The 25,092-nt window shown below is 49.0% G+C and overlaps 1 protein-coding gene across 1 annotated transcript in view; it reads right to left on the bottom strand.

The window, feature by feature from the left end:
• cfap100 (cilia and flagella associated protein 100) overlaps window positions 1–23,908 on the bottom strand; it is a 28,179-nt gene extending 4,271 nt beyond the window's left edge. The window contains exons 1-7 of the mRNA XM_073072946.1: window positions 23,561–23,908; window positions 17,466–17,555; window positions 15,395–15,460; window positions 12,322–12,422; window positions 8,194–8,386; window positions 5,322–5,389; window positions 4,488–4,651 (exon numbers count right to left, since the gene is read on the bottom strand). Of these exons, the coding sequence (XP_072929047.1) occupies window positions 4,488–4,651; window positions 5,322–5,389; window positions 8,194–8,386; window positions 12,322–12,422; window positions 15,395–15,460; window positions 17,466–17,532 (659 nt within the window). The 5' untranslated portion in view covers window positions 17,533–17,555; window positions 23,561–23,908. The remainder of the gene's footprint in view (window positions 1–4,487; window positions 4,652–5,321; window positions 5,390–8,193; window positions 8,387–12,321; window positions 12,423–15,394; window positions 15,461–17,465; window positions 17,556–23,560) is intronic.
• Window positions 23,909–25,092: the final 1,184 nt, after the last annotated feature.

The following is a 25,092-nucleotide window of genomic DNA, read 5'->3' as shown; positions in this document are numbered from 1 at the left end:
TCGACAGTGCAGGGGTTGCTTGAAATAGGAGTGCTTAAAAGAACAAACAGTCCATGCAATACCCCGTTGTTGCCGGTCTTAAAAGCAGATAAATCTAAGTGGAAATTGGTGCATGATTTGCGAGCGGTAAATGATGTGGTAGAGGACTGGCCAGCGGTAGTCCCCAACCCACACACGTTTTTGACTAATGTTCCACCAGAAGCAAGTTACTTTACAATGATTGATTTGTGTTTGGCTTTCTTCAGCATTCCTCTGGCCGACCAGTGTCAGTATCTGTTTGCATTTACTTACAGAGGTGCTCAGTATACCTATACCAGAATGCCGCAAGGATTTAAACATTCACCACACATTTTTAATCAGGTATTAAAGGCAGACCTAGAGGGCATACCATTGGAAAGTACATTGGTACAGTATGTGGATGACCTGTTGATTTGCTCCCACAGCGAGGAGCAGTGTAAGCAGGACATACAAATTTGAAGAACGGCTTACAGTGGAATGGAGAGACGGAGATAGCTTTCAATACTATTAAGCAGGAATTGCAGTCAGCACCAGCATTAGCTTTGCCTGACTACGAGAAGGTTTTTTATTTGTATGTACCCAACCGACAGGAGGGTTATGTCACAGCGGTTCTAACACAGGAGACAGGCACAGGAAAAGCAAAGCAGCCGATAGCATACTACAGTACGAGACTAGATGAGGTGGCTCAGGGGTACCCACCCTGTTATCAGGGATTGGCGGCGCTGTACTATGCATATGAAAAGGCATCATCGGTAACCCTGGGCTATCCTGTGACTCTGTACACACACCACAAAGTAGCAGAATTGCTAAAAAGAGGGAAATTTGTGCTGACGCCAGCCAGGATAGCAGCGTATCAGATGCTATTGACATTTCCTGACATAACTATACAGAGATGCACTACCAATAATATAGCCAATTTTGTCCCTTTAGACTATGAAGGAGAATCCCATGATTGTGTAGGGAAGACGATGGCATTTGCCAAATTGAGAGCAGATTTACGGTCAGAACCACTAGAGGATGCAGATAAAAAGGTTCTGTTCGTAGATGGCTCTTGTTATAGGGACTATGACGGAAATCATGCAGGGTTCTCAGTAGTGCAGCAGGATCAGTCGAGCTATAAAATTATTAGGATGGAGTCCTGTCCCCAACCGTGTTCCGCCCAACTAGCAGAAATCAAAGCCCTGACAGCTGCGTGTGAAATGATGGAAGGTGAGAAAGTAGACATCTATACTGATTCAGCATATGCTCATGGAGTATGCCATTTGTTCGGGGCAGTGTGGAAGCAGAGAGGTTTTTTTAAAACAAAGGTAATGGAGATCCCATACAATATTGTCAGCAAATTCTAGACTTAATAAAAGCCATAATGAAACCTAAAGCATTGGCTATAGTAAAATGCCAGGCACACAAAAAGGGAAATGATGTAATAACAAAGGGAAATCAAGCTGCGGACGAGGCAGCCAGAAAAGCGTCTGGGTGTACGTCAGCTGTCATTGCCCCCCAGGTAAGCCTAACTCCAGAACCTGACGTAGAGGACCTAATTGAAATACAAGGTAAGGCAACTTTGGCAGAACAGACAATGTGGAGAAAAAGGGGGGCCAAGCAGAACCCGGAAGGCTTGTGGAGCACGGAAGATGGTTTGTTGGTAGCACCCACCCTTCTACTGATAATTCTGATTTCAGAAGCGCATGGGATGGACCATTGTGCAAGGGGGGAAGTGATAAAGAAAATAAAGAAGGATGGTTTTTGGTCACCTTATTTACAGGCTTCAGTGGACTTTGTTTTGTCACAGTGCAAGGTATGCGCACAAAATAATGTTCGGAAGGGAATTACAACCCCAATAGGTCACATTCCTGTACCTGAAGGACCATTTAAACATTTAGTGATCAATTACGTAGACATAAAGACAGTGGTAAAATTCCTGACAAATGAAGTGATCCCAAGGTTTGGAATACCTACAGAAGTTAGCTCAGACAATGGTTCAGCTTTTATCCAGAAAGTGGTCAAACTGGTACTACAAGCGCTGAGGATAAAGCAAAGGTTTGGATGTGTATACCACCCTCAGTCGCAGGGCATGGTAGAGAGAATTAATGGAACCCTGAAAGCCAAACTAAACAAAATTTGTGCAGACACTAAACTTAATTGGGTCGATGCTTTACCATTAACATTGATGAGTCACTGCATGCAAACTAATCGAATGACATGCCTGACACCGCATGAGATTGCTGCAGGCTGGGAAGCTATCATACCTGTGATAGGGGTAAGTAAAAATGTTGAATGGATAAACTATATATACTATAATCAACAGAGATTCATCAACTACACCGATGATGCACTGGAGGCCTTAGGGCAACAGCTGGATGCAACTAGCAGGATGGCGTGGCAAAACAGACAGGTACTGGATTGGCTTTTGGCAGAAAAAGTGGGTGTGTGTGTAATGTTTGGAGAACAATGCTGCACTTTCATACCGAACAATACTAGTTCAGAAGGGTCTTTCACCGGAGCAATGAATAAGTTAAAGAATCTGCGGACGGAGGTCAAACAGAACACAGGATTTGAACATCAGTTCTTTGATTTGTTAGAAAGTAGACTCGGAGGATGGGGAGCATGGCTGACTAAAATAGCAATAACTGTCAGTATTATATTGTTGAGCTGTGCGTTTGTGCTGTGCTGTTTTCTTCCTTGTCTCAAATCTCTTGTAGTGCGTGCTGCAACCAAACAATTTCCGATGCTCGTGGCAATTACTGAAGCAAGCTTAGTGGAGAAAGAAACACCGAAAATGTATCGTTACAGCCTACAACACCTGCAGGATGAACAAGAGCAAAACGACAGTGTGGGAGTAGATTGTAAGGGCTTTTGAGTTTTTTTCCCTGTCTCAGATACATAGGGACAGGTTTTTGGCTCAGCGGCCCAGGGTAACGGAGAGAATACTTTGAGGTCTTGGCGCAGAAAATTATAGTTTAACCCGAGATTTGGGAATAAGTGCTTGAGTTTATTGGGGCTTTTGTGCGCAGACTCTTAGTCTTCTTTCTCTGTGTGAGTGTGAGACCCCTCTGGGTCTCAAAGGAGCATATATTGGAGTATAAAAGTATAAATTTACCAAAACTATGAAGTCAGTTCTGAGCTTGCTATTTGCAGTTCTGAGCTTCCTATTTGCTATGCATGTACTCAATTTAGTAGAATGAAATTTTAGGAATGTAGAGGGTAGCTAAAGAGCTAAAGAAATGTAGATTAGAACATTGCTCAGTTCTGAGTTTGCTATTTGCTATGCATGTACCCAATTTGGTAGGAGACTGCAGTCTTAAGATGACAATGGTGTGTTAATGAGAGGTTGCTACAGAAAGAGCTTGCTATTTGCTATGCATATATCCTAAAAATGTAGAAGACAATGATGTGTTAATGAGAAGTAGCTAAGAGATATAGATTAGAACATAATTAAGTCAATTGATAGAAACAATAGGGACAATGATGTACGTGAGGTACGTGTAACACGCAACTATAGATCGATTACATATGCTAATGCAACTGGACCAGGAGATTGCTATAAAAAATGCTGTGTCCGAGGATCGGTGGGCAATCAGCGACTAGCTCAATGACTGTCTCAGCTTTGATTTGCAAATTAAAGTTTAAACCTTCTTGAAGAATCTTCTGCGTCTCCTGGTCATTTGTGAGGCACGAAAAACCACGACATGATCTGCAGGGCAAGAACCTGTCTCCAAGCACACTCAAACAGCCAATGTCCTTCAGAGAACCCCTCCCCATCACCATTCACTAGGCAAATATAAACAGAACCAACACTTAATCCGGTGGGCGGGGCAGAGAGTCCTGTCTCACCTCGGGGGGGGGGGGGCGCAGAGATTTACAGCCACAGAAGGTTGTCCACCTACAGATGAGGAGGGATTTCTTGAGAGAGATTGCGGTGGATCTGTGGAATTCATTGCCTCGGGCAGCTATGGAGACCAGGTCACTGAGTACTGTATACTTAAAGCAGAGGTTGAAAGGCTTTTGATTGGTCAATGTATCAAAGGTTACAGAAAGGGATTTGAGAGGGATAATAAATCAACCATGATGGAATGGTGGACTCAGTGGGCGAGTGGCATAATTGTGCTCCAGTTTTATGGTCTTATGGATAATAAATCAGATTCTTATTCTGAATTTGACCACTCGAGACATGCCCTCTCCTCATTACCACCGTCAGGGAGGTTGTACAGGAGCCCGAAGTCCCACACTCAATGATTTAGAAACAGCTTCTTCACCATCAGATTTCTGACTGGTCCATCAACACAACCTCACCATTTTGCTCTCACCTTGCTCTACTTACTCACTTAATACCTCTGCTTGTACCTTTTACCTTTGCAAACAGTAAACATCAGATATCAAGTTATAAAAGTCAGTGGCAATAAACCTGATTCTGAATCGGACATTGGTCGGAGACTAGTTCGTGTGTAGAATAGGAAAGGTTCCATGTTTACATTTGCATCGCTTGCACTGAATTCTTGTCGTTCTCCTTCAGGAACTCGTCGAACATGGCAGCGTCCTCCTCCAGGAACCGCTCCGCCATCTGCAATTTCAGTTCCTCGGCAGCCACGGCCTCTTCCAGTTTCCCTATCTCGTCCTTCTTCATGGTCAGCGAGTACTAGACACAGACAATTGCCCAGGAAGCATTAGGAACCAGGACAACACTACATCTCACCTACCTCCCCACACAGCTGCAAGAAACTGCAGAGTTATGGACACAGCTCAGGAACTCGCCGTACCTGTGTGGACTCTCACTGACCCCAAAGCATCCTACACATTCTATATTCTCTCTCCCCACCCCCATCAGGCAGAATATACAAAGCCTGAAAACAGGTCCCACCAGGCTCAAGCACAGCTTCTATCCCACTGTTATTCAACTATTGAAAGATCCCTTGTACAATAAGATGGCCTCTTGCCCTCAGTCTAGCCAGTTATGAACTTACCTGCACTGCACTTTTCCAGTAGCTGTTACTCTTTATTCTGCATTCTGTTATTGTTTTCCCTCAATCACTGTGTAATGATCTGACCTGTATGAACAAGCTTCTCACTGTATCCCGGTACACGTGACAATCATAAACCAATTCTAACAGCAATAAAGTGCATTCTGTTCTTGTTTTCCCCTGGACCACCTCAGTGATGTGCTGAAAGAAACTGTATGGATGGCATTCAAACCAGAGGTGGCTTTTACTGTACCTTGGTGCAAATGACAATAATAAACCAATCTGTCAATTTGAATTTAGCCTGGAGAAGATCAAATAAATTCTCCACAGTATTAATTAGAGAGTTACCTGAAGCATAAACATTTCCCGCTTCTTGTTGATGTAATCGTTCAGTGTTTCCCTCTCAATGTGACGATCTGAAAGGGTACAAATACATTAACACAATAGATTCTACAGAAGCTGGAAATCTGGAGTAAAACACACAATGTTGGTACAGCTCAGCAGATCAGGTAGCATCAGTGGAGAGGAGTAAACAGTCAATGCTTCGGGCAGAGACTCACCAGGGCCGGAAAGTAAGGGAACAGAGCTGGAATAATCTATACCTCTCAAAATTTTGCATACCTCTTTCAAATCTTGTCCCCTCATTCTATGTTTTAGGAGCAACCTCTTCCCCTCTACCATCAGATTTTTGAATGGACTATGAACCCATGGATATTACCTCACTATTTTTCTCTGTTTCTGCACCATTTCCCTTCATATTCTTGTTGCAATTTATAGTATTTTTAGGAGCTCAGGGCATGGGTCAACATATGGAATTATGATTTTGCAGCCATTAGTGAGACTTTTTTGCAGGAGGGGCAGGACTGGCAGTTCAATATTCCGGGGTTCCGTTGTTTTAGATACGGCAGAGCGGGGAGGATTAAAGGAAGAGGGGGTGGCGTTACTAGTCAGGGAAAATGTCACAGCAGTGACAGACAGTCAGGACAGACTGGAGAACTCAATTAGTGAAGTGTTATGGTGGAACTGAGGAATAAGAAAGTTATGACCATGTTATTGGGGCTATATTACAGACCAAACAACAGTCATAGGGATTTAGAGGAACAAATTTGTAGAGAGATTGCAGACTTTTGGAAGAAACTGTTATAGGAGGTGATTTTAACTGTGCACTCATTGACTGAGACTCTCTACTGTGAAAGGACTAGATGGGATAGAGTTTGTCAAATGTGTTCAGGAAAGCTTCCTCAATCAGTTTGTTGAAAATGAGAGACACTGGATCTGCCATTAGGGAATGAGACAGGGCTGGTGATAGAAGTTTGTGTAGAGGAGCACCTTGCATCTGGTGATCATAATGCCATTAGCTTCAAAGTAAACTTGGAAAAAGATAGGTCAGTTCCGCAGACTGCGATTTTAAATTGGAGAAAGATGCATCAGAAAGGATGTGGTAAGTGTGGATCGAAATAGTCTGTTTCCAGGCAAAGGTGCACTCGGTAAGTGGGAGGCCTTCAAAATTCTGAGAGTACAAAGCTTGTATGTGTCTGTCAGAATAAAAGGTAAAGATAACAAGTGTAGGGAAGCTTGGTCTTCAAGAGACAGAGGCGCCCTGGTTAATAAAAAAAGGGTGCTATAAGCAGGGAGGTAAAATGAAGTGTGTTGGCGCGTGGCCTAATGGAAAAGGCATCGGCCTAGTGATCTGAAGGTCACTGGTTCGAGCCTCAGCTGAGGCAGCGTCTTATGTCCTTGAGCAAGGCACTTAACAACACATTGCTCTGCGACGACACAAGTGCCAAGCTGCATGGGTCCTAGTGCCCTTCCCTTGGACAACATCGGTGGCATGGAGAGGGGAAGAGTGGAAGGCCTCCCATACAACTCTGCCCAGGCCTGCACCCTGGAAACCTTCCAAGGTGCAAATCCATGGTCTCACGAGACTAACAATGCCTATTAAAAAAATGAAGTGCTTGTGGAAATTGGAAGTACATGAGAATGCTGAAGAAAAAGCTTCAAAAAGAGCACTGATACTCACCCTGCTGGCTATCATCTGCCTGCCCTTCCTGACAGTCTGACTGCATGCTATCCTTGCTTCTTTTACCATCCGTCCTATCCCGAGACCCTCCACTCTGATTCCCCTCCCACCAAATGATTTTAAACCCTTCCCAGCAGCTCTAACAAACTTGCCTGTGAGAATATGGCTCCCCCTCAGGTTCAGGTCATACCTCCCTCAGAAGACATCCCAATGACCCAAGAACCTGAAGCCCTGCCCAGAGCACCAGCTTCTCGGCCACGCATTCATCCTGTTTCTACCCTCACTGGCACATTGGACAGGCAAGAATCCAGAAACTGCTACCCTGGAGGTCCTGCTTCTCAGCTCTCTAAATTCTCACTTCAGGACCTCATTGCTTTTGCTTCCCATGTCATATGTACAAAGACATCTGGCTGCTCGCCCTCCCCAAGATGCCGTGGATGTGATCCGAGACGTCCCCGATTCTGGCACCTGGGAGGCAACGTAACATTTGGGTGTCCAGTTCACGTCCACAGAATCTCCTGTCTGTTCCCCTGACTATTGAGTCCCCTATCACTACCACACCCCTCTTCTCCCTCTTTCCCTTCTGCCCCTCAGACCCATGCTCAGTACCAGTAACCCAGTCTCTGTGGCATTCCCCTGGAAGGTCATGTCCCATAAAAGTATCCAAAACTGTATACTTATTTTTGAGGGGAATGGCCACAGGGGTGCTCTGCACTAACTGCCTATTGACATTTCCAGTTCTCCTGACAGTCACCCAGCTACCCACCTCCTGCAGCTTTGGCATGAGTACTTTCCTGTCTGATCGATGATCTCCTCACTCTCCCGTATAACCGAAGGTCATCCAGCTGCTGCTCCAGATCCCTAACACGGTCTTCCAGGAGCTGCAGCCGGATGCACTTTATGCGGATGTAGTTCCCTGGGAGACTCCGGGTTTCCCAGGACTCCAACATCTGGTATGCAGAACAAACAATGGCTATTTAAACTACACGTAGTACAGCAAGAGAAGGGAAAAAGGGGAACCTTACAGAAGCTTACCCAGAGCTAACACCTCCTTCGAGCCAAAGCCTGACGGCACCTCATGAGTGTGCGATGGGACCCTGAGGACAGAGCTTCATTCCACAATGTCTAATCCCTATTGTCTACCTGGACAGTGTGTCATTCATATTAAAATTCACAGAGGTGGTAAGAAGGAGGAAGTACCTCTCGTGATTTTAACCTTCCACGTCGGGTCACTGTTGAGAGCGGCGAGTTTTTTCACATTGGCATGATGTTCTGCCTGGAGATCGATCCCTGGTTCCTCCTCTGGCTTCAGCGCTTTGCCAAACTTGGCGCTGACACGGGCCGTGTACGTGGTCTTCTCATAGATCTTGAGTTTCTTTTGTTCCTCTTGTTGCTGGGTTCCAAAAGCAAGGGCAGGAGGTGAGGACGGGCGGCGGGATGTAGGCATCGGGTGAGGAGGAGGGGTGGCGGGGTGTGGACATCGGGTGAGGAGGAGGGGTGGCGGGGTGTGGGCATCGGGTGAGGAGGAGGGGTGGCGGGATGTGGGCATCGGGTGAGGAGGAGAGGTGGCGGGGTGTGGGCATCGGGTGAGGAGGAGGGGCGGCGGGGTGTGGGCATCGGGTGAGGAGGAGGGGCGGCGGGATGTGGGCATCGGGTGAGGAGGAGGGGCGGCGGGGTGTGGGCATCGGGTGAGGAGGAGGGGCGGCGGGGGTGTGGGCATCGGGTGAGGAGGAGGGGCGGCGGGGTGTGGGCATCGGGTGAGGAGGAGGGGTGGCGGGGTGTGGGCATCGGGTGAGGAGGAGAGGTGGCGGGGGTGTGGGCATCGGGTGAGGAGGAGGGGTGGCGGGGTGTGGGCATCGGGTGAGGAGGAGGGGTGGCGGGGTGTGGGCATCGGGTGAGGAGGAGGGGTGGCGGGGTGTGGGCATCGGGTGAGGAGGAGGGGTGGCGGGGTGCCAGCAGGGATGAGAAGGAGGTGAGGTGGCGTGGCGAGGCTTGGGTCAAGTCCTGGATGGAGGGGGGGGGTCGTGTGTCAAGTCCTGGACGAGGGAGGGGGGGGGGGGTCGTGTGTCAAGTCCTGGACGAGGGAGGGGGGGGGGGTCGTGTGTCAAGTCCTGGACGAGGGAGGGGGGGGGTCGTGTGTCAAGTCCTGGACGAGGGGGGGTTGTGTGTCAAGTCCTGGACGAGGGAGGGGGGGGGGGGTCGTGTGTCAAGTCCTGGACGAGGGAGGGGGGGGGGGGTCGTGTGTCAAGTCCTGGACGAGGGAGGGAGGGGGGGGGGGTCGTGTGTCAAGTCCTGGACGAGGGAGGGGGGGGGGGGTCGTGTGTCAAGTCCTGGACGAGGGGGGGGGGGTCGTGTGTCAAGTCCTGGACGAGGGAGGGAGGGGGGGTCGTGTGTCAAGTCCTGGACGAGGGAGGGGGGGGGGGTCGTGTGTCAAGTCCTGGACGAGGGAGGGGGGGGGGGTCGTGTGTCAAGTCCTGGACGAGGGAGGGAGGGGGGGGGGGGTCGTGTGTCAAGTCCTGGACGAGGGAGGGGGGGGGGGTCGTGTGTCAAGTCCTGGACGAGGGAGGGGGGGGGGGGTCGTGTGTCAAGTCCTGGACGAGGGAGGGAGGGGGGGGGTCGTGTGTCAAGTCCTGGACGAGGGAGGGGGGGGTCGTGTGTCAAGTCCTGGACGAGGGAGGGAGGGGGGGGGGGTCGTGTGTCAAGTCCTGGACGAGGGAGGGGGGGGGGTCGTGTGTCAAGTCCTGGACGAGGGAGGGAGGGGGGGGGTCGTGTGTCAAGTCCTGGACGAGGGAGGGGGGGGGGTCGTGTGTCAAGTCCTGGACGAGGGAGGGGGGGGGGGGTCGTGAGTCAAGTCCTGGACGAGGGAGGGGGGGGGGGTCGTGTGTCAAGTCCTGGACGAGGGAGGGGGAGGGGGATCGTGTGTCAAGTCCTGGACGAGGGAGGAGGGGGGTCGTGTGTCAAGTCCTGGACGAGGGGGGGAGGGGGGGTCGTGTGTCAAGTCCTGGACGAGGGAGGGGGGGGGTCGTGTGTCAAGTCCTGGACGAGGGAGGGGGGGGGGGGGTCGTGTGTCAAGTCCTGGACGAGGGAGGGAGGGGGGGGTCGTGTGTCAAGTCCTGGACGAGGGAGGGGGGGGGGGGTCGTGTGTCAAGTCCTGGATGGGGGGGGGGGGGGTCGTGTGTCAAGTCCTGGACGAGGGAGGAGGGGGGGGGTCGTGTGTCAAGTCCTGGACGAGGGAGGGGGGATTCTGAATACAATGGATTCCTGTTAATTGAGCCATCAGTTAATCGGGCAGCCAGTTATTTGAGACAACTCTCAAAGAACAAAAAATAGAAAGTAGCTGGTATTCCCTTCATTTATTTGGGACACTATGGGGCAGGAGAATGTTGCTGAACAGTTTCTAGCTAAAGTCAATCACGTGCACTTGTTCGGCCGTTAGACACTCCGTCATACCTAGAGTAAACAGATTCTAAATAGTGTCAGTGCCCTATGTTTGTGTTCAAAAAGCAGTGATTTTTGTCATTGATGGTTGGCGGGATACAAGCAGTAAGAGTTGTTTTGCTCACCGTGGTAGCAAGCAGTCAAGCTTGGAGATGCCAGAAATGAAAATCAAACGATTTCACTACTTCAACAAGCACAACGAGTTTGAAAGTATTGTTAATCATCTTGAATGTTAGAAAGGAAATGAAGGATTGGAGGATGCAATTGTCCGAAGCATTGTAAGACAGCAGTCCACTCTCTGCACTAGGTGTCTCTGCTGGTTTTGTTCATTTACAGTCAGAAGGACACTGTAGTGTACTCCGGAGGAATTCCTCTGTCAACACCTGTGAGGGACTAATAGAGAGTTTTACAGTACTGTCGAGGTGTTCGTAGTGTTTTAATTTGTCTGTGTTTTATTTAAATACAAAGATTGCTCCTCAGTTAAACAGTAGTTTGTCTTTTTAATACCTTTTTAACCACTTCAATGAAACTTCGGATAATTGGGCCAAATGTACTGGTCCCGACGTGTCCCAATTAACCGGATTCCACTGCAAGTGGAAATATATATGGTGAATAATGTTGATCCTTGATGTTTGAACCATTCAGTCTTAAAAAAACAGGAACAGGTCCTTCAGCCCATCACCTAGATCCCAATCCTTTTGCCCATCTCCACTTGGCCACGTGACATTCTATGGCGAGTCTATCGAGTACTTTCATTCATAAGCGCTCCAGTGCCTCTACAGGCGAAAGAAATCTGGTGTGTTCCCTTTGACCGTCCAACTTTTATCAATAAACCAAAGAAAACATCACTGCTGAGTACAACAGCTCTGCCCATGGGGTCAGTGCAGGGACCGACAGAGGGCAGTGGGGTCAGTGCAGGGACCGACAGAGGGCAGTGGGTACAGAGTGGGACAGTGGGGTCGGTGCGGGGACCGACAGAGGGCGGTGGGTACAGGGTGGGACAGTGGGGTCAGTGCGGGGACCGACAGAGGGCAGTGGGTACAGGGTGGGACAGTGGGGTCAGTGCGGGGACCGACACAGGGCAGTGGGTACAGGGTGGGACAGTGGGGTCGGTGCGGGGACCGACAGAGGGCAGTGGGTACAGGGTGGGACAGTGGGGTCGGTGCGGGGACCGACAGAGGGCAGTGGGTACAGGGTGGGACAGTGGGGTCAGTGCGGGGACCGACAGAGGGCAGTGGGTACAGGGTGGGACAGTGGGGTCAGTGCGGGGACCGACACAGGGCAGTGGGTACAGGGTGGGACAGTGGGGTCAGTGCGGGGACCGACACAGGGCAGTGGGTACAGGGTGGGACAGTGGGGTCAGTGCGGGGACCGACAGAGGACGGTGGGTACAGGGTGGGACAGTGGGGTCAGTGCGGGGACCGACAGAGGGCGGTGGGTACAGGGTGGGACAGTGGGGTCAGTGCGGGGACCGACAGAGGGCGGTGGGTACAGGGTAGGACAGTGGGGTCAGTGCGGGGACCGACAGAGGGCGGTGGGTACAGGGTAGGACAGTGGGGTCAGTGCGGGGACCAACAGAGGGCAGTGGGTACAGGGTGGGACAGTGGGGTCAGTGTGGGGTCTGACACAGGACTGTGGGGACAGAGTGGGACAGTGGGATTAGTGTGGGAAAGAGTGAGACAGTGGGATTAGTTTGGGACTGTCAGAAGGCTGAGGGGAGAGCAAGGCTAATGGGATTGATTTGCAATTGATTCCAATTAAAATTTTACTGTGATGGTAATAGGCCAAAGAAATTCCTTCTACACAGTTTCTGCAGCTCCTGCAGCCAGTGTGAAGTGTGTCTGAGTGATTGTGGAGTTCGCAGCCTGATAGCTGGGGCTCAATAGCTACCTTCTTCTTCTCTTCTCTCTCGATGTCCCGAAGGGCAAAAATGTCGCAGTCACGAGGCATCTTGAAGGGGTTGTGCTTCTCACTCAGCCGTTGTTTACAAGCTGCAGGTCAGAAGAGGACCGTTATCATTTGTCTGTCTCGTGGATGGGGATGTAGACGGTACAGGGGGCCATGCTCCACATCACTGGGCAGCATGAACTGAATGGGCCAAGTGGCCTGTGTCCATGCTGTTGTGCTGTATGACGAGTCACTGAGCTCTACCTCCTCGTTACAGAGATACAGCCCACTACAGTGGTGGCTCCTACTAACTTGTAGATGGAGCTGCAGCTCTGACCAGAGAAGAAAGGTAATGAGTCGCAGAGATTCTGCAGAGCCTGGAAATCCGAGCAACTCACACAAAATGCCGGAGGAACGCAGCAGGCCAGGCAGCGTCTGTGGCCAAAAGTACAGTCGAGGTTTCGAGCCGAGACCCTTCGGCCGGACTGGAGTAAAAAAGGATGAGCTGTCAGTGTAAGGAGGTGGGAGGGGGGAGGAGGCGAGGAAGAAACACAAAGGGACGGGTGAAACCAGGAAGGGGTGAATTAAAGAGCTGGGAAGTTGCTTGGTGAAAAAGATGCAGAGCTGGAGAAGGGGGAACCTGAGAGGAGAGGGTAGAAGGCTATGGAAGAAAGAAAAGGGGTTGGAGCACCAGAGGGGGGTGGTGGGCAGGCAAGGAGCTAAGGTGAGAGAGGGAAATGGCAATGGGGAATGCTGGAGTGGGGGAGGCATTACCAGAAGTTTGAGAAATTGATGTTAACGCCATCAAGCTGGAGGCTACACAGACAAATATAAGGTATTGCTCCTCCAGCCTGAATGCTGGGAGCCATGATCTGACATGTCAGAATAGGGATGGGAAGTGGGATTAAAATGGGCGGCTACTGGGAGATCCACTTCTTCTGGCAGATGGAGCGTAGGTGCTCAGTGAAGCGGTCTCCCAATTTATGCGGGTCTCACCGATGTACAGGAGGTCACACTGGGAGCACCAAACGCAGACTCACAGGTGAAGTGCCGCCCCACCTGGAGGAATGTATGGGGCCCTGAATGGTGGTGAGGGAGCAGGTGTAGGGTAGGCATAACACTTGTGCTACTTTTACAAGGATAAGTGCCAGGAGGGAGATCAATGGGGAGGGACGAATGGATAAGGGATTCGCATAAGGAGCGATCCCTACGGAAAGCAGAAACTGTGGGGGAGGGAAGGACGTGCTTGGTGGTGGGATCCCATTGGAGACAGCAGAAGTTAAGGACGCAGAGCCTGGTGGGGCAGTAGGTGAGGACAAGAGGAACCCATTCCCTCGTGCGGTGGCTGCAGAATGGGGTGAAGGCAGATGTGTGCAAAATGGAAGAGGTGCGGTTGAGAGCAGTGTTGATGGTGGAGGAAGGGAAGCCCCTTTCTTTGAAGAAGGACATCTGTTTAGTTCTGGAATGAACAGCCTCATCCTGAGAGCAGATGTGGAGAGACAGAGGAACTGAGAGAAGGGGATGGCATTTTTACAAGTAATAGTCCAGCCAGGTAGCTTTGAGAATCAATGGGTTTATGAGGCTATCAGTAGATAGGCTGTCTCCAGAGAGACTGAGAGAGGGGAGGGAGGTGTCAGAAATGGAGCAGATGAATTTGAGGGCAGGGTGGAAGTTGGAGGCAAAGTGATAACGTTGACAAGTTCCGCACGGGCACCAATGCAGTCGTCGATGTCGCGTAGGGAAAGTGAGGAATGGACTCCATTGTGGGCTTGGACATAGACTGTTCCACGTAGCTGACAAACAGGCAGCCATAGCTGGGACTCATGAGAGTGCCATGGCTACACTTCTTGTTTGAAGGAAGTGTGAGGAGCCAAAGGAGAAATGATTGAGACTGAGGACAAGTTCCACCAGACAGAGGAGAGGGGTGGTGGAGGGAAACTGACTGGATCTGGTGTCCAGAAAGAGACGGAGAGCTTTGAGGCCTTCCTGGTGGAGGATAGAGGTGTATAGCAACTGGACATCCATAGCAAAAACGAGATGACTAGGGCAAGGGAACTGGAAATCATTGAATTGATTAAGACTGTGTGAAGTGTCACGGATGTTGGTAGGAAGAGACTGAACCAAGGGGGATAAAACTGAGTGAGGTATGCAGATACAGGTTCAGTGGGGCAGGAACAATGGGTCTATCTGGAATGAATTCCTGTAGTGGCTTTGTCAGCTATAGGTGCAAGGAACTGCTTTGCAAGCACAAATATGACAGTCACGGCAAGATCGGGAAACTGCAAACTGACCACAAACACACCATGCAATGTTGGCTGAGAGATGTGATTGCAGGCAAGTCCATGTAGAACTACTCAGCTCTTTGTTAAAGATGTTATTGACGTCCATCAGAGGGTATGGGCAGCAGAGCATTGTGTAATGATCTGATCTGAAGTAAGTTTCCTCTGACAGAGCAACCACTCCATTGAACTTCCCTGCAAGTACAGACTGGACAGCATGTGCAAGAACACAGACACAAGAGGTTCTGCAGATGTTGGAAATCCAGAGGAAGAAACACACAATACTGGAGGAACTAAGCAGGTCACGCCCGTCTACAGACAGGAATAAAGAGTCAATATTTTTATGGAAACCAGCACCTCATCCATTGTACACTTCTCAGTAAAGCAGTAAGCGTAATCTGCCCTACACACCCCCCGACACTCTCACTTCTCCCATCGGCATTAGATACCAAAGACTGAAAGCAGCGTCCACTAGGCTCGTACCCCTGTTATAAGACTATTAACTAGTTCCCTATTATGATCAGATGAATTCTTGACCTCTCGATCCACCTCTTTATGCCTTTGCACATTGTCTGTCTGTACTTCTCTCTCTCTCCCTCCTCTCTCTGTAACTGTGACACTTTATTCAGCATTCTGTTACTGATTTCCTTGGTTCTACCTCAATGCTCTGTGTAATGATCTGATCTGTATGGACAGTAGGTAAGACTATATCTTGGGAAAAAATACAATGAGTTGGAATTGCAGTATTGTAAATAATAAACCCATTCAAATTCCAGCAACAGAACGTTATCAGTTACCTGGGATTTTGGGCATTTCTGTCCTTTCTGCTGGTTTCTGCACTTGTTGTAAGCTTGCATGGGATACTAGAAAGGAGACAGAGAACACGGCAGATGGAAACCTGATCTATAACATTCAATGGCCAATACATCAGAATAATCTCTTCCATCCGAATGGGTCTTTGTTCAAAATATTGGCAGAAGAAGTAGTCGGACATCAATACATTGTTAATAATTACTGGACACTCAGTGTACAGGTGCCCTGGGACTGTGTGACAGGATGGTGGAGAGGGAGCACTCTGTGTCTGACCCCGGGAGTGTGTGATGGGATGGTGTGGAGAGAGCTTCACTCTGTGTCTGACCCTGGAGTGTGTGATGGGACGGTGTGGGGGGGATTCACTCTGTGTCTGACCCCGGGAGTGTGTGATGGGACAGTGTGGAGGGAGCTTCACTCTGTATCTGACCCCGGGAGTGTGTGATGGGACGGTGTGGAGGGAGATTCACTCTGTGTCTGACCCCAGGAGTGTGTGATTGGACGATGTGGAGGGAACTTCACTCTGTGTCTGACCCTGGGAGTGTGTGATGGGATGGTGTGGGGGGGATTCACTCTGTGTCTGACCCCAGGAGTGTGTGATGGGACGGTGTGGAGAGAGCTTCACTCTGTGTCTGACCCTGGAGTGTGTGATGGGACGGTGTGGGGGGGATTCACTCTGTGTCTGACCCCAGGAGTGTGTGATGGGACAGTGTGGAGGGGGATTCACTCTGTGTCTGACCCCGGGAGTGTGTGATGGGACAGTGTGGAGGGAGTGTGTGATGGGACGGTGTGGGGGGAGATTCACTCTGTGTCTGACCCCGGGAGTGTGAGATGGGACGGTGTGGAGGGAGTTTCACTCTGTGTCTGACCCTGGGAGTGTGTGATGGGACGGTGTGGAGGGTGCTTCACTCTGTGTCTGACCCCTGGGAGTGTGTGATGGGACAGTGTGGGGGGGATTCACTCTGTGTCTGACCCTGGGAGTGTGTGATGGGACAGTGTGGAGGGTGCTTCACTCTGTGTCTGACCCCTGGGAGTGTGTGATGGGACGGTATGGAGGGAGTTTCACTCTGTGTCTGACCCCGGGAGTGTGTGATAGGACGGTGTGGAGGGAGATTCACTCTGTCTGACCCCGGGAGTGTGTGATGGGACAGTGTGGAGGGAGATTCACTCTGTATCTGACCCCGGGAGTGAGTGATTGGACGATGTGGAGGGAACTTCACTCTGTGTCTGACCCCGGGAGTGTGTGATGGGATGGTGTGGAGGGAGTTTCACTCTGTGTCTGACCCCGGGAGTGTGTGATAGGACGGTGTGGAGGGAGATTCACTCTGTCTGACCCCGGGAGTGTGTGATGGGACAGTGTGGAGGGAGATTCACTCTGTGTCTGAGCCTGGGAGTGTGTGATGGGACGGTGTGGAGGGAGATTCACTCTGTGTCTGACCCCGGGAGTGTGTGATGGGACGGTGTGGAGGGAGATTCACTCTGTGTCTGACCCCGGGAGTGTGTGATGGGACAGTGTGGAGGGAGCTTCACTCTGTATCTGACCCCGGGAGTGTGTGATGGGACGGTGTGGAGGGAGCTTCACTCTGTGTCTGACCCCTGGAGTGTGTGATTGGACGGTGTGGAGGGAGATTCACTCTGTGTCTGACCCCGGGAGTGTGTGATGGGACGGTGTGGAGGGAGTGTGTGATGGGATGGTGTGGAGGGAGATTCACTCTGTATCTGACCCCGGGAGTGTGTGATGGGACAGTGTGGAGGGAACTTCACTCTGTGTCTGACCCCGGGAGTGTGTGATGGGACGGTGTGGAGGGAGATTCACTCTGTGTCTGACCCCAGGAGTGTGTGATGGGACGGTGTGGGGGGAGTTTCACTCTGTGCCCATTTATTACCCACTTGTGGTATCCATGCCCTGTGATAGTGAGATGGGAATGGGTAACAGATACTTGTTTATGTATCTTGTTCATTTGGTCCCTGACTGGAATTTGGAACATCCTGCTGCTTGGGAAGAACATCAAAAGATTTGCAATTAAAGTTACAGAATTCAGATATTGCTGATATTACTCAAGCCTTTCTGTAAGTTTTTCATCTCCAGTGACTGCGATTTCCGAAGCTGAGATGAAGAAGCCATCTTTCTTCCGACAGGTTGGAGACCTAAACAGAATTACCAGTAGTGAGAAGCTTGTTTGTCAGACATTGTTAGACACACATTCTCAGTCAATTCACCCAACACACAGGGATTTCCACAAGCTGTGACAGCAACAAGTCCAATGGGGAACTGACCCTCAGGTACGAAGCTGTTGTATCTGCCCACAAAGGTTGAGTGCCACATGATCCTGTGTGAATCTGGATACAGGTACACTGGTATTCCATCACTGCCTGGTGTGCAACCTCCATTGCATAGGATTACAAGAGGGTACAGAGTGCTGTAAGCACAACCAGTTCCATCACCGACACAATCCTCCCACCACCGGTGACACAAAGCGAAACCCAACAGCACAAACGGCAACGATGCTTCACTACCAGGTGAACTCAACGCCTTCCGTGCCGGCTTTGAAAGGGAGAATATAACTACCGCTGTGAAGATCCCTGCTGCACTTGGTGACCCTGTGATCTCTGTCTCAGAGGCCGATGTTAGACTGTCTTTAAAGAGAGTGAACCCTTGCAAGGCAGAAGGTCCGATGGAGTACCTAGTAAGGCTCTGAAAACCTGTGCCAACAAACTAGCGGGAGTTTTCAACCTCTCACTGCTACGGGTGGAAGTTCTGACTTGCTTCAAAAAGGCAACAATTATACCAGTGCCTAAGAAGAGTAATGTGGTCCTAGCTATGAGAGAGCTACAGGCCAAAATATGTAAATCAGATGCCTTCAGCTTAATATCTTGTCCTGCAACAACACCGAATAGGGCCGTCAGAGGGTTAGGCTTTAAATTGACTTTAAAATGTAAGGAAAAAGTTTGAAAAACTTCCTTCCAATATTTTTCAAGATTCAGACAAGTCCAAAACATATGAATTAATGAAGCTGCTCCATTATTATATCTGTCACAGTAGCGAGATATATCCGAATAACAACAAGATAGCTTATCCTTAGTCATATGAGGTCTATGCACCACCTTAAATTGTATGAGGGAGGGAATGACGAGCACATAGCGATGAAATATTAACCAGTTTAAAAATTTCATTTCAAGCTTCTTCAGATATTGATGTCTGTAAATCTTGTTTCCAGAGATTCTTAATTTTGTCTAAAGGAACGTTCCTCGTCTCCAGTAACATACCATAAATATTAGATAATGAACCATTATGAAATGGTGTCAAACTAAAAATTACATCTAGTAAGTTCTTATCCGAGCTGATAGGAAATGTATGTAATTGAGATCTTTAAAAGTCTCTGATTTGTAAATATCTAAAAAAGTGAGTTTTTGTTTAAATGGAAAGATGTTTTCCCTCCTACTCATGCTCAATGGTTATGTGATGTTATGTCATGTTTAGATTTAGAAAAGATTCATTGTTCAATTTCTGATTCTCGTCAAGACTTTCAAACATTGTGGGGACCTTTTCTGAATTATTTTCAAAACCTTCAATTCGTTGTTTAGACTCACATGTTGGCTATTATTGATTTTCATTATATGAGAAGGTATTTTATCTTCTTTTCTCCTTAATGAACAGCTTCGGTCTTGGTAGGGGTTAGATTCTTTCATTGTAATACATTAGTCTAGCTCAATATAACTATTGATTAACATACAAATATGGGGTAATGAGATTGTTATTATGAACAGATATAATGTAATTGGTAGTTTTTAAAAATCTTTTTTGACCTTTTATATACACTTTCTTGTACTCTGTATTCTTCTATGGTGAAACTAATAAAAATATTGGAGAGAGAGAGAGAACGAAAGCAAGAGAGAGAGAGAGAGAGAGCGAGAGAGAGAAGAAGAATGTGATCTGCCTTAATGACTATCACCCAGTAGCACTCACATCAACAGTGATGAAATGCTTTGAGAGGTTGGTCATGACTAGACTGAACTCCTGCCTCAGCAAGCCCCTGGACCCATTGCAATTTGCCTATTGTCACAATAGGAAGAAATTTTCTCTGCATCTCTGTTTTAAATGGACATCCCTCTATCCTGAGGCTGTTTCCTCTTGTCCTAGACTCTCCCACCAAGGGAAACATCCTCTCCACATCTACTCTGTGCCCTCTTGTCCTAGACTCCCCCACCATGGGAAACATCCTCTCCACATCTACTCTGTTCCCTCTTGTCCTAGACTCCCCCTCCATGGGAAACACCCTTTCCACATCTGCGCTGTTCCCTCTTGTCCTAGACTCCCCCTCCATGGGAAACATCCTCTCCACATCTACTCTGTGCCCTCTTGTCCTAGACTCCCCCACCATGGGATACATCCTCTCCACATCTACTCTGTGCCCTCTTGTCCTAGACTCCCCCACCATGGGAAATATCCTCTCCACATCCACTCTGTGCCCTTTTGTCCTAGACTCCCCCACCATGGGAAACATCCTCTCCACATCTGCGCTGCCTAGGCCTTTCAACATTCAATGAGATCCCCCCCCCCCCCCCACTGTACTAAATTCCAGCGAGTACAGACCCAGAGCTATCAAATATTCCTCGTATGATAACCCTTTCATTCCTGGAATCATCCTTGTGAACCTCCTCTGGACCCTCTCCAATGCCAGCACATCTTTTGTTAGATGAGGGGCCAAAACTGTTCCCAATACTCAAGGTGAGGCCTCACCAGTGCCTTATAAAGCCTCAGCATCACATCCCTGCTCTTGTATTCTACACTTCCTGAAATGAATGCTAACATGGCATTAGCCTTCCTCATCACTGACTCAACCTGCAAGTTAACTTTCAGGGCGTTCTGTGCAAGGACTCCCAAATCCCTTTGCATCTCGGATTTTTGGATTTTCTCCCTGTTTAAAAAATAATCTGCACATTTATTTCTCCTACCAAAGTGCATGGCCATGTATTTTCCCACATTGTATTTCATTTGCCACTTTCTTGCCCTTTCTCCTAATCTGTCTAAGTCCTTTTGCATCCTACCCGTTTCCTCAACACTACCTGCCCCTCCATCTAACTTCGTATCATCTGCAAACTTGGCAACAAAGCCATCTATTCCATCATCTAAATCATCTATAGACAGCAATCAGAAGCAGTCCCAACACAGACCCCTACGGAACACCACTAGTCACTGGCAGCCAACCAGAAAAGCATCCTTTTATTCCCACTCATTGCCTCTTACGAACCAGCTGATGTTCTAACCATGTTAGTAACTTTCCTGTAATACCATGGGCTCTTAACTGGGTAAGAAGCCTCATGTGTAGCATCTTGTCAAAGGCCTTCTGAAAGTCTAAATATACAACATCCACTGCATCCCCCCTTATCTATCATACCAGTAATCCCCTCCAAGAATTCCAACAGGTTCATCAGACAAGATTTTCCCTTAAGGAAACCATGCTGACTTTGTTCTATCTTGTCCTGTCCCTTGCTGAAGTCAATATAGACTATATCAACTGTCTTGACTTCAACAACTTTGCTGGTAACTTCCTCAAAAAACTGTATAAGATTGGTTAAAGATGAGCTACCATGCACAAAGCCATGCTGACTCTCCACGGCAATCCAAATGCTCATATATCCAGTCCCTTAGAATATCGTTCAGTAAAAATCCCACTAGTGATGTCAGGCTCACCAGCCTATATTTCCTGATTTATTTGTAGAGCCTATCGTTGGCCGTCCTCCAATCCTCCGTTACCTCACCCGTCACTAAGGATGATTTAAATATCTCTGCTAGGGCCCCCGTAATTTCTGTAATTGCTTCCTGTAGGGTCCGAGGGAACACCTCGTCAGGCCCTGGGGATTTATCCACCCTGATTTGCCTAAGGGTAGCAAACACCTCCTCCTCTGTAATCTGTATAAGGTCCATGACCTTTCTGCTGCTTTTCCTCGCTTCTACAGACTCAGTCAATATGAGAAAAGTTAAAGTCACCAACTATAATAACCTTATGTTTCTTGCATCAGTGTGTGATCTCTCTACAAATTTGTTCTTCCAAATCCTGCAGACTGTTAGGTGGTTTGTAACATAACCCCATAAACATGGTCATATCTTCCTTATTCCTCAGTTCCACCTATAAAGCCTTATTAGAGGAACTCACCAGTCTGTCCTGACTGCACAATTCCCTGAATTTTCACTGACTAGTGATGCCACCCCTCCTCCTTTAATCCCAACTCTGTTGCACTTCAAACAATATAACTCTGGAATACTGAGCTGCCAGTCCAGTCCCTCCTACAACCAAGTCTCACTAATGGCTACAATATCACAATTTCAGGTGTTGATCCACGCCCAGCTGATCTGTCTTTCCTACGATACTCCTTGCATTGAAATATACACCGCTCAGGACTCCAGTCGCATCGTGCTCAACCTTGTGATTCCTGACTTTGTCTGAGGTTTTAACACCTGCCTGTATTAGCTGCATTGGAATCTCCGTAACAGGCAATGATACACCCAGTCAGTGCGCTCTCCAAGGTACATCTGCAGAAATTTCCTTATTACCCCAAAATCTATTGATTTGTGTTCTGAATGAACTCGGTGACCGAGCCTCATCAGCCACCAAGGCCAAGAATTCCAACAGTTCACCACCCTTTGCCTGAGTAAGTTTCTCTGTACCTCAGCCTTAAATGTCGTCCTCCTAATCCTGAGGCAGCAACCACTCAGGACCAGAACTGCGTTTTTAATCACTGGTATATGTCGTGGACTCATTGTCCATTCAGAAATAAGACCATTAGTGCACAGACATAGCAGCTGAATTAGGCTATTTGGCCCAACTAGCCTGCTTCGCCGTTCAGTCATGGCTGATTAATTTTCCCTCCTCAACCCCATTGCCCAGCCTTCTCCCTGTGACCTTTGATGCCGGGGCCAGTCAAGAACCTGTCAATCTCTACCTTATATACACCCAATGACCTGACCTCCACAGCTGGTAAATTGCACAGCTTCACCATCCTCTGGCTAAAGAAATCCCTCCTGACGGTGGTGGGGAAAAAGCTGTTCCAGAAATGCTGAGTTCCGTACATCAGGTTCCGTACTTCCTTCCTGATGGTAGCAATGAGAAGAGGGTGATGGGGGTCCTTAATGATGGACACTGCCTTCTTGAGGCATTGCCGTTTAAAGGTGTCCTGGATACTGGGGAGATAGTGCCCGTGATGGAGCTGGTCAAGTTTACAACTTTCTGCAGCTTTTCCTGATCGTGTGCAGTGCTCCCCCTCCCGCCCACCATACCAGATGGTGATGCAACCAGTTCGAATGTGCTCCACGGCATGTCACTTGCTTTGGACTCCTCAGCCTTTCTGTTGGGACCTTCAATGAGACGTCCTCTCATTCTTCTAGACTATGATGGCAATTTAAATGCAATTCTTTGCGAGTTCACGTGTTTGTCTAAATACAGCATGGTGCAAACCCTTCTGTCTCAACAAACCTGTGCAGCCCAATTACACCCATGGGAACTTGAAACCAGAGCACCCAGAGGAAACTCACGTGGTCACAGGAAGAACATACAAATTCCTTACAGCCAGCAGTGGAAATTGAACCCAGGTTGCTGGTTCTGTCGTTACCTTACACTAACTGCTAATGTTGCATTGGTATTATTAATAAGATTATTAAGGGATTGGACAAGATAGAGGCAGGAAATATGTTGCAGATGCTGGGAGAGTCCAGTACCAGAGGGCATGGTTTAAGAATAAGGGGTAGGTTATTTAGGACAGAGAGTTGTGGGGGTGTGGAATGCACTGCCTCAGAGGGCAGTGGAGGCCATTTCTCTGGATGCTTTCAAGAAGGAGCTAGATAGGTATCTTATGGATAGGGGAATCAAGGGATATGGGGACAAGGCAGGAACCAGGTATTGATAGTAGATAATCAGCCATGATCTCAGAATGGCGGTGCAGGCTTGAAGGGCCGAATGATCTACTTCTGCACCTATTGTCTATTGGCATTTGAAAATAACACTCAACTCTGCTAGTTGGTCCTGGGTTCTCCCACCCTCTCCGGTCTACTCAACGACTGCTCATACTATGGTCATCTTCTCCAATGACAAAGGCACGTTGGAGAAAGTCCGGGTACACGGAGGGAACTCAGGGAGTCGCTGGGGAACATGTACCTGAGCCGAGGCAGCAGCGTTCTCCCCGCGTGTCCGGAGATCTCGGCTACACTTGTGTAACACGTACGGGTTTGGCGTTACCGTGCACATTGCCCCAGACCGGGGCAGAAACAGGAGCCGCCGGCACGGCGGGGATGCCCAGGGAGAGAGGCCGCCGAGTTACCTGGAACAACACGCACGCTTGGCAGCCGAGACAGTGACCTGGGGCCGCTCCTCGCCCACCAGCCGGAGGCCGCTGTGTTTGGTTACCACGGCAACCGCGGAAGGTTTGCTTAGCAACGCGCGTTCCAACAGCTCGAGAAAGGATCCCGCGCTCCTGCTGAGTAAAGGCCAAAGTGACCGTGTAAATAACACGTGATCGACGCGGGAGAGGGGGCGGGTGCTGACGTCAGGCGGACGTGATGATGACATCCCGTGTGTTACGTCATGATCTGATGTCATCCGGCGGAAGGTGACGTCGAGGTCAGCGGTTTAACGGCTGCGGGCCAGCATCGAACTTCAGCCGCAGGCTCCGGACCTTCGTAGGGCCACTGACCCTCGGCCCGTCGCTGTCCACGTTGACCAAGGTGTCTACCTCAGCAAAGCCGGACCGACAACTGCAGGGTCCTCCATCGACATCTGTGATTGTACCCACCTCACCAACTCTCTGAACTGTAATTGTACCCCCCTCACCAACTCTCTGAACTGTAACTGTACCCACTTCACCAACTGTCTAAACTGTAACTGTACCCCCCTCACCAACTGTCTAAACTGTAACTGTACCCCCCTCACCAACTGTCTAAACTGTAACTGTACCCCCCCACCAACGGTCTAAACTGTAATTGTACCCACCTCTACAACTGTCTAAACTGTAATTGTACCCACCTCTACAACTGTCTAAACTGTAACTGTACCCACCTCTACAACTGTCTAAACTGTAATTGTACCCCCATCACCAACTCTCTAAACTGTAATTGTACCCCACCTCTACAACTGTCTAAACTGTGATTGTCCCCACCTCACCAACTGTCTGAACTGTAACTGTACCCACCTCTACAACTGTCTAAACTGTGATTGTCCCCACCTCACCAACTGTCTAAACTGTAATTGTCCCCACCTCTACAACTGTCTAAACTGTGATTGTCCCCACCTCACCAACGGTCTAAACTGTGATTGTACCCACCTCACCAGCTGTCTAAACTGTAACTGTACCCCCCTCACCAACTGTCTAAACTGTGATTGTACCCCCTCACCAACGGTCTAAACTGTAACTGTACCCCCCTCACCAACTGTCTAAACTGTAACTGTACCCACCTCTACAACTGTCTAAACTGTAATTGTACCCACCTCTACAACTGTCTAAACTGTAATTGTCCCCACCTCTACAACTGTCTAAACTGTAATTGTACCCCCATCACCAACTCTCTGAACTGTAACTGTACCCACCTCTACAACTGTCTAAACTGTGATTGTCCCCACCTCACCAACTGTCTAAACTGTAATTGTCCCCACCTCTACAACTGTCTAAACTGTGATTGTCCCCACCTCACCAA

This window comes from Hemitrygon akajei, chromosome 19, assembly GCF_048418815.1.
Source record: "Hemitrygon akajei chromosome 19, sHemAka1.3, whole genome shotgun sequence".
In the NCBI taxonomy this organism is placed as follows: Eukaryota; Metazoa; Chordata; class Chondrichthyes; order Myliobatiformes; family Dasyatidae; genus Hemitrygon; species Hemitrygon akajei.
The sequence above is the reverse complement of the archived record's forward strand: the minus strand, read 5'-3'. Positions and strand labels throughout refer to the sequence as shown.